General features: G+C 41.1%; 1 protein-coding gene across 1 annotated transcript in view; it reads right to left on the bottom strand.

Annotated features, from left to right (window-relative positions):
- Window positions 1-1730: 1730 nt before the first annotated feature.
- The window catches only part of MAEL (maelstrom spermatogenic transposon silencer), an 18743-nt gene continuing 4195 nt past the window's right edge, over window positions 1731-16278 (bottom strand). The window contains exons 5-12 of the mRNA XM_019647339.1: window positions 15670-15711; window positions 11970-12094; window positions 11145-11199; window positions 10882-11023; window positions 4368-4430; window positions 3479-3611; window positions 2779-2854; window positions 1731-2277 (exon numbers count right to left, since the gene is read on the bottom strand). Coding sequence (XP_019502884.1) covers window positions 2090-2277; window positions 2779-2854; window positions 3479-3611; window positions 4368-4430; window positions 10882-11023; window positions 11145-11199; window positions 11970-12094; window positions 15670-15711 — 824 coding nt within the window. The 3' untranslated portion in view covers window positions 1731-2089. The remainder of the gene's footprint in view (window positions 2278-2778; window positions 2855-3478; window positions 3612-4367; window positions 4431-10881; window positions 11024-11144; window positions 11200-11969; window positions 12095-15669; window positions 15712-16278) is intronic.

Below are 16278 nucleotides of genomic sequence, written 5' to 3'. Positions count from 1 at the left end.
CTTCTGGACGGCCGCTCACTGCGGCTGCTGGCCGCTCACGCTGGCTGCTGGCCACACACGGTAGCCCATGGCAATCCACTGCCACAGGGGCTGCAGCCTATGCCGTTGCCGGGGACTCACGGCAGCCCAGCTCCAGGTTGAACTGCTGTTCAGCATCTTAGCTGTAGAGGGCAGTGTTACTGGCCCTCACATGTGGGATCCGAACCGGGGCCCTCCAGCATCCCAAGCCAGCTCTTAACCATTGTGCCACTCGGCCGGCCCTGCATGGGTCTTTTGATTCTGTTCATTTGTCTATCCTGACTTCAGAATCTCACAATCTCAATGATCAACATGGGCTTTATAATAAAATGGAAGATCTTATGGAATGATGGAAGTCCCATCTCACTTTGATATGAGCGTACTGGCTTTTCTTTGCCTTGATTCTTCCCAGAATTAGCTTGTCAAGTCCCACAAAAATTTGGGATTTTAATTAAAATTGTATTCAAACTACAGATCAGTCCAGGGAGAATTGAAATCTTTACAATAAATCTTTCCAATATTATAGGCATCTCTATTTAGGTCTTTATTAATGTTTTTTCACCAAAGTCTTAGAATTTTCTGCTTATCCATCTCATAAGTTTGTCAGATTTATTCCTAGGAACCTCAAGTTTTTTGCTACTATTAATACTGGGCTTTTTTTTTCTTTTTAAAATCGTTTTCTAAACCATTTGTTGCTGATGTACAGAAACGCATTTGATATTCTATCAATTTTATAGCCAAACTTTCATTATTTCTACTTATCTGAAGATTCTTTTGAGCGTGTATATTGTAGACAACCATAACTGTGAAAAATGACAATTTATTCCATTCCAAATCTTGTGCTTTGATACTTTTTAAAATTGTACTTGCTAGGAATTCCTGTACAGTGTTGAATAAAAGCAGTAACCGAGGGCCTTTTTTTGTTTGTTTTGGTCTTGTTCCTGATTTTAAAGGAAATATTTTTAAAGCTCCCCCATTCAAAATAGTATTTGCTGTAGAATTTTCATAGGTGCTTTTCATCAGGCTAAGGGAGTTCCAATTCTATTTCTAGTTTGCTTGCGGTTTTTATCACTAATGGGTGCTGAATTTTGTCAAATGCTTCTTTCTCCATCCAGTCTAAAGATACGTGCTTTTCTCCCTTCACTCTATTACTGTGACGAATGCCATTTATGGATTTTTCTAATGCTGCACCTCTCCCCCTGGTTCTCTCCTGAACACCACCAGTTTGGACACAGCCTATTATATATTCTTTTATATTGGCATGGTGTATTCCCTGCAAGTTCAGAATTCACATGTTAAAACCATGTGGCCCAGGCATTTGGAAATTAATGCTTCAATCTCTCCACCACAGGACGGGCAGTCTCTCTGATTCTTCTTGAGGCACTTCTAGTAAATTATATTTTCCTAGGAATTGGTTTCCAGTCCATCTAAGTTCCAAAGTTATTGGCAGGACTGCCCATAGTATTATTTCCTCTCTCTAACCTCTGCTGCTCCGGGTCTGTGCCCCTCTTAATTCCTATTATGGTTCGTGCCTTCTTTCTTTTTCGCTCGGTTCATCTCAAAGTCAGCATATTTCAAAGACTTTAAGTAACAACAAAACTTTATTTTTTGTTAAAGGCTAATTTTCTTAGATACTTGCAATGAAAATAGCCTGCATGTCTCAAGAGAAAGGTTCTGTATGTCATAATGGGGAGAAATAAACACCATTTAAAAACCTTTCATAACAGATATTCTATACCTTTATTGTGGAGGAAAAGATTATCAAAATATAACAATCCCAAAAGCACAACTCTGAAAATGACAGTGTTGATCTTACAGGACTCAAGACTTGAAAGGCATCCCTATTATACAGTCAGGAAGCAGAACAAGCCCTCCAGGAAAAAAAAGCCAAAAATGCCAAAATCTTCTCCAACCACAATTACTTTTAATCTACAAAACAGGATTTCCTTACAAATGAAGCGGTTTGTATAGCAGTGACATTTATCACTCGTGTGATCTGTGTGTTTCATATGACGCAGTCAGGAGGGCAGAGGGGCCTGTTATGTTTCCAGAAATTGAAAAAGTACCATCATTAAGACAAGGAGGAGAAAGATCTGTACCCATCTTTTGGGGACACGTGAGGGGGGCATGCGGTGTCGCAGCTGGAGAATCTGTGGACGCTGCCGGGGCAGCTGGAGATGCTCTCTAGCAGGCGCGTGATCCCTCTTCCCCGGACACTCCTGCTTTGGCCAGATGTCTTCACCCCAGATGGGTAGTCACCTAAGACATTGAAAATGCAAGAAAAGCAATGTAGCCACTTGACGCCTCCCACGAAGAGCTCAAGGAGAGATTCTCGTCAAGGCAAAGGCTGACCGAGAATACTTCTTCCCGTCTTTAGCCCTGGAAGCTGTGCCTGAGGTTCTTCAGGCAGCACTGGGATTTCACGTCACTAGCTTTTAAACGCCCACATCCCGAAAGACATCAGCACATCAAAACTGTAAAACTATAGCTGCTACAAGAATAACAGTTTTTATTCCAATTCTCTGAACAAGTCTGAAGAATAAGTTCAACTGTATCAAAGTGATACAAAAAAGTACACATACACATTGTTTAAGGTGGTGATGCCAAATAAAAGTCTTATTGATCCCCGCTCAATGAGATCCTGACATCTGAAAGCTAATGAGGAGCGTCCGTCCGTTTAAGTACCACACCCTGAGATCTTACTAGGCTGTAACCCCTAATCTCTGTGACGTGCCTTCTTACAAAATGTAAGACGCTTACCAGCATGTGGGTTTGATCTTTGTTCCTCATTAGAAGAGTTGAAAAGAGAGAATCCTGGACTCTCAAACCTTAGCTTCTATAAGTAACAGAAAGAAAAAAATGGGGGAAAATGCTTATTTCTTACTAATTATTGGATCATCTACTACATTTCAAATTACTTTTTAAAAACTACAAATTACCTCCCAGTTTTCCAACGTCTGATCCATTTTTAAAGGTGAACGCTGTGGGGGGGCAGCGTTACGGGGGCTGGAGCAGAGCCGGGAAGGAACCTCAGGAAGCCCCGCTGGACAGCCGCTCCTCTGACTGCGGCAGTGAGGGTGGCAGGGGGCTCAGGCAGCTTTTAATCAAACCCTGAACTACATCTCATGCATTTCCGAAACAGATATTTTCAATAGTTACGTTATCTACATTCAGATATATATTTTTTGGAATCAACGCCTGGATGCGTTTTGTATGAAGACTAATTGCCAATTATAGTTTCCTTAAAACTTTGTTAAATATAGTGGGAAAACCTACCAGGAAGGAAAAGGGCTTCATGCAACCTCCACCTGGATTAAGAACTGACATTCCAGGAGGATCTTCAGAAACCGTTTAAGGGAAGAGGGAGAACCAAGCAGAGGCCTGGTGGCTGCGGCTGCTGGCCGGGACCACACTGAGAAGGCCCTGAGATGAGGCCAGCAGAGCGCAGACAGCTCCTTACCTGGTAACGGCCTGCATCCAACACCACCATCTTGGGTGTCACACTGCTGCTGGCCTCGTAATCCTGGAGAGGCACGTGAGCCTCGGTGAGCTGGATGCCGAAGTGAGTGGCCAGAGAATTGCTGATGCAGTACCTTCAAGAGGGAGGACAGGAGGCTCGTTACCAGGCCCCACCCAGGTCATTCCAAAAGCACTCATCCTCTAAAAAGTTCACACGGAAGGCGTGTGAGAGAAACTATTCCACGCTGGGGAAAAGAAATTCAGCAGTTCTCAGAAGCAATGGGAATGGTGGCAATGCAAAATAAAACTGGTCGCCACTGGTATTTTTACTCAAGTATTTTCATGTATTTTTAACCCTTAATACTCTGATTACCAGGTAACATTTCAAGTTTATTATCAGGGAATATAAATGAAGGTAAAGATGATCAGAATTCTCACAAGTTTAAGGCAGGGAGGGGGCGGCACTAGAAGTAGGGCTACACCTGTGAAAACGCCTGTCTGTCCCTCAGAACCAACTGTCAGCAGCCAGAAAGGGGCCAGCAGCACCCCGAGGCCTCACGAGGAGAAAAGGGCCCCCGTGTCTGAGCACTTTCACAGGGCCGCGCTGTCCTAATGACAGGCGGGGGCCTTGCTCTCCCACAGGAGCCTCAAAGGAAATTTCATTAAGTGCTGAAGGTTCACCCAAACTGCTCAGGTGGTAACATGCCAACAAGCATGGCATGGGCAGAATAATAAAAGTAACATTGAAGTAAAACCCACTGTGTTTTAAAAGAATTGTGGGAACAGAGGTGAACAGTGATTCACCCCACTGCCAAAGCAACAGCAGGCGAAACGAAGGCCGTCAGTGACCAACGTGGCATTATGAGAAGGGACGCCTTTCTTCAACTTACGCGGTTTTCTTGCAGACAGCTAATGCGCAGAAGAGAATATCATTTACTTCATGCCACTTGCACCTGTGTAAAAAAAAAAGGACTTTAATGTCCTGATGTAACCAAAGGTTTTTACATGCCAGGCATGTAACTTACATAGTTGAAATCATTTAAGAAAAACTGACACTAATCCTCAAAGATTAGGGTTTCTAATTTAACACACACATTTTTTTTTTACAGAACAGATTTTCTATGTTGCCTCCTCTGCTGTAAATTCATGGTGCTACGCCAACCGCACCTGACAGTTAACAGGTAAGTTTTACCTTCAAGTACAATTGAGTGTGGCAGACCCATCAGTGGCCACGTGGCCGCGGTGAACGCACACCCACTTGGGAAGCATTTACCAGCACTGCTCTAGGTACTGGGTGAAACGCAGAAACTCCTCGCCAATGAAACTACTTTCTGATGGGGAAGACAGATAAAAAAATCCATCGGATAATAGAGTAAGTTAGATGCTGACACGCTCTAAGGAGGGAAAAACAAAGAAGAGAACAATGATAGGAAAAGTCGGAGGGGGTGACGGTGCAGACTGGGGGCGGGGCACGCATCCCTGGGGAGCGTGTGAGAGAGGCCTCAGCACGTGATGCTGAGGGCACGTGAGCGACCGCGTGGCTTCCCATGGACTGCACCGTCTGCTGACACTCAGCACAGCCCTGAGCGCATGATACCAAGCCAGCCTGAACTTAGCAAGAATCTTCACTTAAAACTACAAATGTGCTAAACCGTTAAGTGTACAAAAGCAGTTATCTGCACTTAATGAAAGGTATTTAGCTGAATGAAACCCTATCTAAAAATAAGATTAAGAATTTCCCACTGCTTTTCCAAAAAGTGATTTAATAAATGTGATTCATAAAACTCCAACTCTAAAATGAAACCTTAGGTTAAAATTAAACCTAAGCTCTTACATACCCACAAAGAATCCAGTAATTTTCATTTCCAGTTAGTTTTGCTCCTTGTCTAAAGCTTAAACCCCAAGAGTAGCCACCTCCGTGTACGTTTCCACTGTCGATCTTATTTGAAATGCAAGCAACTAACATTGTGTTCCAGAATTGAAACAAACCAAAAAAATAAGCAAACAACAAAATAAAACCACACAAAAATCTCATCCCAGGGAAAAATGACTCCAAATCGACAGACAGCTGACCCATGAGCAATGCAGGGGTTAGGGGTGCCGACCCCCGACGCAGTTGGAAATCCATGTATAACTTTTAACTCCCAATAAATTTCAGTTCCAGGCCCCACGCCCTGTGGATCCCAAGGCCCATGGATGCTCGAGTTCCGTATATGATAACATAGTGTAGAACAATGCATGGAGTCAGCCCTACGTGGCCACCGACTTCCAACCACGAATCAAAAACAGCACAAGTAATGGCTCAGTTGGTTAAGAGCTCGCTCAAGAGTTTGAGCTCTGAGCAACAGCGGTTCGAGGCCAGCCCGAGCTGAGCAGCCGCTAAGCTGCCAATAGGTAGCAGGATGGCTCAGCTAAAAACAAACAAACAAACAAAAAAAAAACAGCACAAGTAGTCACTGAAAAAAATCTGCATATAAATGGACCCTCTCAGTTCAAACCATGTTGTTTAAGGGTCAACTGTGCTGTTAAAAATGATACTGTTTTGATCTGTTTTTACTAATACTTATCCTCTTCCGCCAAATCATCCCAGCAATCCCCCTAAAACTGTGAGTGTATTTTCTAGTAAAAGAAGATACACTCTAAAAATCTGTCCAAAACCAGAACTGCTTTGTTAAGCTATTAATATTCACTTTGCAGACACAAACCTAGCTCCAACTTTAACATATATCAAATATATATATATATTTTATGAAATTCCATTCCAAAGTTATAAGGTAAAGTCACAAGTGAGTATGTCTTCTGAGTCAATTCACAACCTACTCCCCAAGTTCCAACGTGACCTCGTTAATGGAGTGACACGTGGCTTAAAGGCAGGTACAGTTCTCCCCTCCTGTTCCGGGGTAAGGTTCTTCCTCCTTCAAGGAGAACCCGGCCTCCACATCTAAGGAACCACGGTCATCTGACAGCTACAGAGCTCTATGCTCCGTCAGACTCACTGCTTTTTCCGCAACCGTCTCTGCGCTTTCATTCCTCCGAGTCACTCGCTGTTTAGGCCCTTTTCTTTTCTTGAAAAGGTCTTCCCTTCACTCCAAATCTCTGCTTGCAGAAATTCCAGAAGAACCAGCTAAGTTATTCCATCAAATATTTCATATATTTTAACCCTTATGCCGAAGTGATTTCTCCCTCATCTGATCTACGTAATTCTGAAACGTTAAGAGCTATGAGAAATCATTACGCGTGTCCTCAGGCTTTGCTGCTCTTACCAGACAGGACCCAGGGTGACGACCTCACGGTGCTCGTTGCTGTATCTCCCACAGAACTCAGTCTCGTGCCTCATGTCAAGAGCTACTCAAATGTGTTAGGAGTCAAAAACTCAACGGGACTAAGAAAATGCTAAGGTGATGCAGCTCTTACAACTACTGTTGCTGGGGCTTCTGGTTCAAGATGCAACATTTATCTCCTCTTGCTCCTAAGACCCCATCAAAATGAGAAAGAACAAAAACAGTGATGTCCACAAAAAAAGAAAACAGGAAGAGGACTCCATGAAAGAGTTTAACAAATCTGTGGGATCCCGGAAGTCAATGAAGTGGCACTGGTGACCCCTGCACGGCCTGCAGGACTCAGGGAACAGGCCGCACAGCAGCAGGGGGAGGACGGCTGCCTCTCAGAACTCTGGAGGCGCTGATCGAGTGGACTGTCCCTGGCCAGAGGGCAGAGGTGAGAACAGGAGGCTGAACTTCTTTACAAAGAACAGTCAATGTCCCGACCCCAGGCGATGAAGTCGAGTCAGAGAAGAGGCAGGAGGAATGGATGCCGGGACCCTAAGGCAAAGCCCTCAACCTTCCAGCATTTAGAATCCTGCCTCAGTGCCCCATCTGGCTCCCTGTCTGCCTCCCCTACAGCAAGGCCTAATCAGTTGATAACCCCCACTGAACAATATGGAACACTTACTTGGATTTGCAGCCTCATTTCTAAATAGGAACATAACCAAGGACACTCAAGGAAAGCCTGCAATACCAAAAACATCAAGACAGGAAGACCACACTCACAGCCGAAGAGGAGACAATCCAGGGAGCAGAAGCAAACCAACATCCCTGCCCCACCACCAAGTCCCCAACCAAGATTTGTGAACTTCCTGCATCATGATCCCAGCTTTCCTCATCACGTCAACCCTCATCAACACCGATGATGGCGATGATGCTTTGGGTAACACGAGAGCAACTACAGGCTGAGAGGTACGGAGACTCAAACCGTCAGCCTCTGCCCAGTTTTAAAACGTCAGAGCTCACGAGGACTCTGTGCTGGGTCCTCTTCTCTTCATCACCTGCCTATGTGATCTCATCTGCATGCTAAGATCTACTAAGGCAGCTCTAACCACAATGCCAAACACTAGAATTTACTGACCCAAACCTGAAAGGCCTTTCCATCTGGGCATGTAAAAGCCTTACATGAACTTCTGGGTTAAAAGTTGAAACTACACAAATTTTTTTAAATGACAAAAAAATATGTCAATCTATAGGCTGCATTGAAAGCAATATTTAGAAGAAATTCACTCTACTAAACACTTGTAAATTAAAAATAATTGAATTCTGAGCCCAAAAAACTAGAAAAAGAACCAGAATACCAAGAAAATAAAAGCAAAAATTAATGAAGAGAATAGAAAAACAGATCCAATAAATTAAAATTCTGTTGTTTTCGGAAAAAAATTAACAAAATAGACAATGCACTAAGCTATTCTGATTTAAAGAAAAATAGGAAAAGCACAAATATACAGGAAATGATAAGAACCATTACAACAAAAGAAACTTTAAAAATTGTAAGACAGTACCTACTTTGTAGACTTTCAAACAAATACATTTGGAAACCTACATAAAATGTATTTCCTCATGAAGTGCAGATGACCAAAACTGATCCCATTAGAGTTAAAAAGCCTAGTACTGGGTTGCTGAAAAAGTCTTGACGTATTTTTTCTGTTTTTCATTGCGAAAATGCGTCATGACTTTTCCGACAACCCAATAAAATAAATTTCCCTTGAAGAAACAGAGAAAGTGATCAGGGAACTGCCCCACAGAAAATCTCCAGGCCCAGATATGAATAACCTGTGTGAGAAAACTTTTAAAACAGACTTGAAAGACCCAAAAGTAGATTAGAATGAAAAGACATCTCTCGTCTTTGGACAGAATTCAATGATCATAAAGATTTCAGTTCTCTCCAAGTTAATTTATACATTTAATGAAACCCAATGAACTTTTTTATGGAACTACACTGAAGTGAGTGATACTTCTGACCATATTTTTTATTTGAACCACGTTAATGCATTACACTTTCAAAAGATAAAATCAACAAGGATGGGAAAAGCGAATATGTAGGAAAGTTACCAAATGGACTTACCTGCATTTCAAATGAGTATTTTAACCACGCTGAAGGGGAAGGAAAGAACACCCAACCCAAATAACTTCTGAACAAACGACTTTGACTGTTTACCTTCAGCCTAAAAAAACAACTGAAGCAAATTCGGAGCTGCAGTTAAGATGCCTATTTCCAGTGCTATCACTTAACAATTCTGAAACGACTTTTAATGTATTCTGGGGCTGTACAAACACAGAAAAATACTGAGTGCCAGGTCTTTCACTCAGAGAAGGGAAATACAGAAATAGAAAAGTGGAAATAGAGACCTTGGTGGCGGTGGATTGGAACTGTAGGTTCAGTACAAACTCATGGTGAGACGGACCGACCTAGGTACATAAAAATGCAGGTGGAGGGTGTGTATATAAATATATTTCCAAGCTCTCCTCGCTATGGGGAACCGGAATCAACGGTACCCGAGTAGGAATGAGTGCACCCAGAGCCGTTCTCCTGAGTCCTCTCCTCCAGCTAACGGAACCAGGCAGGGCTCCTTGGGGAAACGGCTGCTACAAAACTGGACCAGGGAGAGTGGAGACGAGCCTGGAGCACATGGAGCCAGAGAGCGCAGCACTCTCAAGAATGAAGCAGCAATGCCCAAAAGACACAGAAACCACCGCTCTGAAGGGCCTCCCACTGGCCATGAATGGCACAGTCTGAGCCTAAAATAAGTGGACAGTAACAGGTTAGAGCTTACCGAACGAACCAGGAATCCATGCGTTAGTACTCATACAAATAAACGAAAAAAAAAACAAGTGGGTGAAAGGAAGAGTTCTTCCTTACAGAAGGATGCCAACCAATAAATGTAGAAGGAACCATCGGATTAGAAAATGACCATCTCACAAATATAGCAATAACAGATTCAAGCAAAAATCATCAACAGGTGCTAAAACCAGCAGATTCAAGTTTGAGGAATAGAATTATCTACCAAATCTCAAAGTATCTCCCCACAAAACATTAATTATAAGGTGATAAATGTAAACTTCTCAATGGAGAAATCTGGCAGTCACTGTCTTAAGCAAGGGGTCAAAGTAATCTTCAGTAACTACACCAACTGGCACACACCTCCAGATGGGACGCCAGGAGACGACAGAACTTTTGCGTTACTCCTGCCAAAAAAATACAGCCTCATCACGAAGAAACACAGGCAAACTGAAACGGAAACACTCTATGCAGTAACTGGCCCGTGCTCTTCAAACATGTCAAGGCCATGAACGTGAAAGTGAGACTGAGGACCTAACCCAGGTTAAAGGAACCTAAAAAGACGTAACAACTAAATGCAACATGGGATCCTCGGTTGAACCCTAGACTAGATTTGTTGGGGTTTTTTTGCTATAAAAGACATTATTGGAACAACTAGCAAAATGTGAATACGGTCTTTATGTTAGATAACAGTATTGTATCAATGGCGCTATCCTGTTTTGATAATTGTATTGTGGTAATATAAAAATGTTCTTGTTCTTAGGAAAATCACATCGATATTTAGGGGTGAAAAGATATCATGACAGCAACTTATTCTCAAGTGGTACATGTATTTAGATAGAATGTTATAAAGAAAATGTATTGAAATGTTAACAATGAGGGAATATGAGGGAATGGTATATAGAACCTTTTTTGTGCTATTCTTGCAACTTTTCTCTAAGCCTGAAATCATTTCAAAATAAAAAATACTTCTGCCAATTTATTTCACTTACATATTTCTTATACATAAGTAAGAATTCTATGTAATAAAACATCTGTCTAAATATATTCATCAGTATAGAAATCCTAAGTGATCAAGTACTGTGTCAGTTTAATTGGTAGGTATTTTTTGGTTTTTGTTTTTACTGGTAGACAAAGTAACAATGTACCCTACAATCAATGGAATCATATATTCAAAGAAATACAGTGATTCCAGGGTTTCATAAAAAAATCCTGCCTAAAAAGGCAAACACTAATCCTACCATATTTTCTCAGTGCAGAAGAGAAGTCAGAACCACTGTCACAAAAGCCCGCACGTGCCTTGTGTTGCTAGAATAATCCCACATAGCCACGTCCAGGAGACTCCGCACCCAGGTCTTAGAGGGCTCCTTGAGAAACTTCTGCTGGTAGACCCCCACCAGAAGGTCCTCCACCGTGAGAAGCTCCAGATTCTGCCTGATGTCTTCCATTGGAAACAGAAAACACATACAATTAGTGAATTTAGGGGTGCAGAATACAGACATCCAGATGGAAACAAATGCAAACTTAACAACGGCCGGGAGCAGAGACCCAGCTCTACTCACCTGACGCCTTGGCCATGTATTTCAGGCACCAGTTAACTCGGGCTCGATCGTCAGACTGGAGAAGAGAGAAACATTGACGTGTATTTTCTCCTACCTTGAGGTACTGTTAAATTAATGCTCTCTTTTCAAACGGGGGTAGGAGGTGTCTGGGAGGTGGGGGTAGAGGGAAGGGGAGACTGAAGAATTTAAGACAACTATAAAAAAGAGGAACATACATAGAAAAGACCGCTGCCGTTCAAAATAAGTAGTAACAGTTACATTGAAAAACAATGTTAGAATACTTTGTGAAAATCAAGTGAGACTTACGGTAGGCAAATGAAGAAACTAATGTTCAGAAAAAGATCATCTATTTATGGTTACACTAATAAATAGTAAGGTTAAAACTCAATTCTTCAACTCCTAGTCTAGAAGAATTTTGACAAAATAACAAATAAAGTCTTTCTAAAGACTAGAAAAACGATTAAGACTAAAAAAAAAAAAAGACTAAAAGACGATTAAGGAATGGCTGCCAAATCAGGTTTGAGTAAATGATAATCTTGCTTAGAAGGATAGATATACAGACTACTCTTCAGGGTAAAAAGATAGTGAAGATAATGCAGAAGGAGAAACTAAACAATTGCGACGTGCCAAAGTAGAAATACGTTCAGTTTCTGCAGACTTCAAAATCCCTCTAATGTCAGAGACATTTGGAAGAAAAGGCATTACACCTGCTTAGGTTAAAAACAATTCACCATGAACACGTTTTAACACACACAGTTAACATAAAGGCAAAAGTTCTTTCTTTGGGTCTTTTGATATCTAAGTGAATGCCTTAAAAGAAATTACCTTGCAGTAGATAGGTGGCCACTTCCCTGGGTTTGGATGAATAAACCTATAAAGGTTTTGTAACACTGTTGCTTGGTCATGCCCAAATTCAAAGTTTGAAATAGGAATCTTGTGACTAGAATCACCTGAAGGAAATAAAAAGGAGGTGGAGTTTAAAATTTGACTAAGACAAGTATCATGGAGTGGGTATGGAAGTAAGACTACAGGAAGAGGGTAGTGGAAAACTGATACTGAAGCACTTGTGCCAAGTCTGGTTATGGCTACTTTACGTCTTTTATCCCATCATCTCATGAGGTAGGCGATAGACACATATTAGAGAAGAGACAATGAGAAGCACAGAAGTTAGTCCAGTACCCCCACCCCACCCCCATCTGCATTTGCTTTCCATGGCTTCAGTTCCCCGTGTCAACTGTGGTCCAAAAACATGAAATGGAAAACTGCCAAAATAAATCGTTAAGTTTTAAGCTGCGTGCCATTCTGAGAAGTGCCAGGAACTCACACAATGTCCCGCTGTCCGACCCGGGACGTGAAGCATCCCTTGGTCCAACGTCTCCATGCTGTACACATTACCTGCCCCTTAGTCACCTAGTAGTCGAGTGTATCACACTAACTGTTGCAGTATCACAGTACTTGTGTTCAAGTCACCCTTACCTTACTTATAAATGACCCCGGAGCACAAGAGCAGTGGTGCTGGCAACTTGGATACTTCAAGTGAAAAGGTAAAATCCCCAACTTAGGAAAAAAACCATACGCTGAAGTCACTAAGAGCTACAGTAAGGGTGACTCTTCTGTCCCAGACATTGTCAGGAAGGAAAATTGTGAAGGGTCTAAGTACAGAGCAGTGAGATATTTTGAGAGACTATATCCATGTAACTTTTGTTGTAGTACAATTATCCTATTATTAGTATTGTTACTCTCTTACTGCACCTAATTTATAAATTAAACTTGATCGCAGTTATGTATGTATAGGGAAAAACATAGTATAGTATATACAGGGTTGGTACTATCCACTGTTTCAGGCGTCCACTGGGGGTCTTGGAACATATCCTCGCAGATGAGGAGGGATGACAGTAGTGAGTTAATAGTTGGCAGACAGTAGAGTCGGGACTCACACCCAGGTTTGTTAAGTGACTGAGCCTAAAGTGCTGTCACTATTCCCAGCTGCCTTCCATGAATGTCTTATTAGTAAGGCTGGAGAACTGAAGAGTAATGACTGCTTCTTAAAAGGTTGCGTAATGAAGGCTTCCACTTCCAGCAAATAATGGACCAAATAATTCAAACCAACCTTCCCACGAAAATTTAAAATGCTTGAGGATATCAAGAGCACATATAGCAAGGAATTATTAGATCAAGATACACGCGGATACAGGAAGCCAGAAAGACGAGCCTCGCTTGGGGGCAGTTTTCCCCTGGAGTCACGTTGTAATTCCAGCAGACAAAGCTAGCTGGCTGAGAAGGGTGCATGGCCCCCAGGTGTCTGGAAAAAGCAAACAGAAATCCTCTCTGGAAGAAGGAAACACCATTATAAACCTAAAATTACTTTAAAATCATTTTTCTCCAACACTCTCTATGAATAACCAGGTACACAAAGAACCAAGAATGAGAACCAAAGCAAAGTTGGTAGGAAGAGATCCAAAAATATTCCAGATACTGAAATTACTGGACACAAGATTTTAAACAATCATGCTTCTATTTGAGGAGGTTGAATTATAAATGTCAGCATGAAATCAGAAACTATAAAATGAGGATACAGGAAGAGTACAAGTTCTGATAATGACAGACGAGGGAAAAGCTGAACAAATGAAACACCTGCTTGAAAGCTCTGAAAAGAAAAACATGCAGTGAGGAAATATGGGTCCAAAATCTTGGAAAGGAAGAAATTCTCGAGAGCTGAATCTGACATTTGGGATCACTGATAATTTGGGCATTACCAATTCTGGAAGAGGGAGCTGAGAGGCTGAGAAACTGAGCAGTTTTCAACAGACCCAGGAGCTAGTAAGAATTTAAAATATTACTCCAGTACTACTGTGTATATAAAAACTTTGTAATAAAAAGTATTCAATTGTCTTCTGGCTTCCATTGTTTATGCTGTGAAGTCAATTATAAATTTTGCTGATGATCTTTTGATGGTAGGTAATCTGTCCACCTTCTCCCCCCTACCCCTTTTTGGTAAAGATCAGCTAGAAACAGACTGACTCTCATCACGTCTGAACCCATTTAATCCTGAGACTGGAATAAGGCAATCTGAGATAGCTAGGGACTCCAGCTTTCTGCCAGAAGAAATCTGTCTTCTTTGGAGAGAAATAAGTTTTCAAACATACTGTTCAGTACTCAATTAAAAATAACCAGACACATGAAGAAATCTGGTAACTTAATTGAACGTCAAGATAACCAACAGACTATAAAAACAGACCCAAAAAGAAAATCCCCAGATCAGTAATCAGATATAAGATTTTAAAATAACAAGGCTTATGTTCAGGTTTATTATGAAATTCATTTCAGCAGAACCACAAAAAAGAACCAAATATAAAGTCAAAGACTGAAAACACATTCCTTAGAACAAAATTAGCTTAACAACAACATTAGGTGAGATCAATCACAGTCATTACTATGAATGCACAAAGGCCATGAAGATAACTCTTTATTTTCTTCTGAAGTTTTATTTTTTTATATCCAAGTCCTTATTCCACATGGAATTGACTTGCATATGGTGTGAGGTAGAGATTCAGTTTAACTTTTTCCCCATGTGGGTAATAAGTTGTCTCAGCCTCACTTATTAATCAACTTATTCTCCAATATGTAGTACCACTTGTGTCACATACACAGGTCTTCTTGACATCTTATTCTGTTCTATTGGTCAGCTTGTTTTTTGATGTCCACATCATATTGTTTATGAAAAAGTCAAAGGACATAACCAAAAATGAATCTAAAATATTTTCTTCATTTATAAAGAACAGCATCTTAAGTATTACAAAATATTTGATTATGACAGATTTGAAAAACTTATTTCTAATTTCAAATACTTCAAATTTGAAGTACTTCAAATACTTCAAATAGCCTATTGTCTACACTGTTAAGTAAAAAAAAATACTTTTAATCAAACAATGATTCTTTTGAAATTTAAAGATAAAGCATGATTTTCATTCCAATCAAACAGGAAACTGGTTAAAACCTAGTTTCTAGAAAAGAGTTCGGTTCAAGAGCTTAGGTATACACAGTCATGTCCTTTGGTTGCAAAATACTTAAAATAAAAACCTGTTTTACTTGTCTAAAAAATTAGTTCAGAGTTCTTTTGTCTGTTTAACACCATCATTCTGTCATTTTTGAAGCATCTTTTTCTTAGTTTTGAATGGACATTCCTGCAAACGGCAAAAAAATATATAACTAAAATGATACCCCTTAAAAGCCTTACCTCAGTATTGACCAGGAAAAGCAGCTGACCTTTAGGCCAAAAGATATATGCAGGAAAAAACCTCACAAGCCCAGACAGAAAAAGGGATATTATCCTCTAAGTCTATATAATTCTAAACGTTTTTCAGGATCATATACACCATCTACCACTTCTATGAAGAGTCCCCAATAATTAACTTCAGGTTATTCTTCCTCCGACTTGTGTATTACGTGTTTGTTTAAAGCAATGAGTCTTAACCAGGGCGCACATATGCAATGTCTGGAATCTACCCCATTCCTTTATACTTACTCGCAGCCTGGCAATGAAACCGAAATCCTCTTGGAATTTCACCTGTAACACAAAATACTTTGTTGAGAGCAGCAGAAATCTGGAAGCTCCTTGGATCCTATAAAAGTATTCCCCAGGACAACCAAGTTATAACACAGGCAGGTAACTCATGTTGCTATGTGACAATACAAAATAGCAAACCTTCATAGCGGTTTTTCTAAACCAAAGGTACAATGCCTATCAGAGAACCGTGGTATACTGTCTAAGCTACTTTATAAAGCAAATTATTCCTTACAGAGAAAAAAATACCAGGTAAATACAACTTGTGCGAAAGGAGTCTTAGTTAGGGGTCCATGAATGGGCCTCAGGGTTTCATGAGGCCCTGGCCAGAGCGAGGCACAGGGTCCATGTGCTTCTCAGAGGAAAAACGGCTCCAAATGCTACCTTTCTTTTTTTTTTTTTTTAAAGATTTTTATTGGGGTACTGGGGGGAAGGGAACAGTGCTGGGGAATTGGGGGAAGGGGAACAGACGAGTTGCTGTCCTTTTGTTCTTCAGTCTAGTTGTGGAGGACGTTGCTTCACTGGCCCAAGTTGGCACCATCATTGCGTTCTTCCCAGGTGAGGCAGATC

Source organism: Hipposideros armiger, unplaced genomic scaffold (assembly GCF_001890085.2).
Source record: "Hipposideros armiger isolate ML-2016 unplaced genomic scaffold, ASM189008v1 scaffold_6, whole genome shotgun sequence".
NCBI lineage: Eukaryota > Metazoa > Chordata > Mammalia > Chiroptera > Hipposideridae > Hipposideros > Hipposideros armiger.
This window is presented reverse-complemented; position numbering and strand designations above follow the sequence as displayed.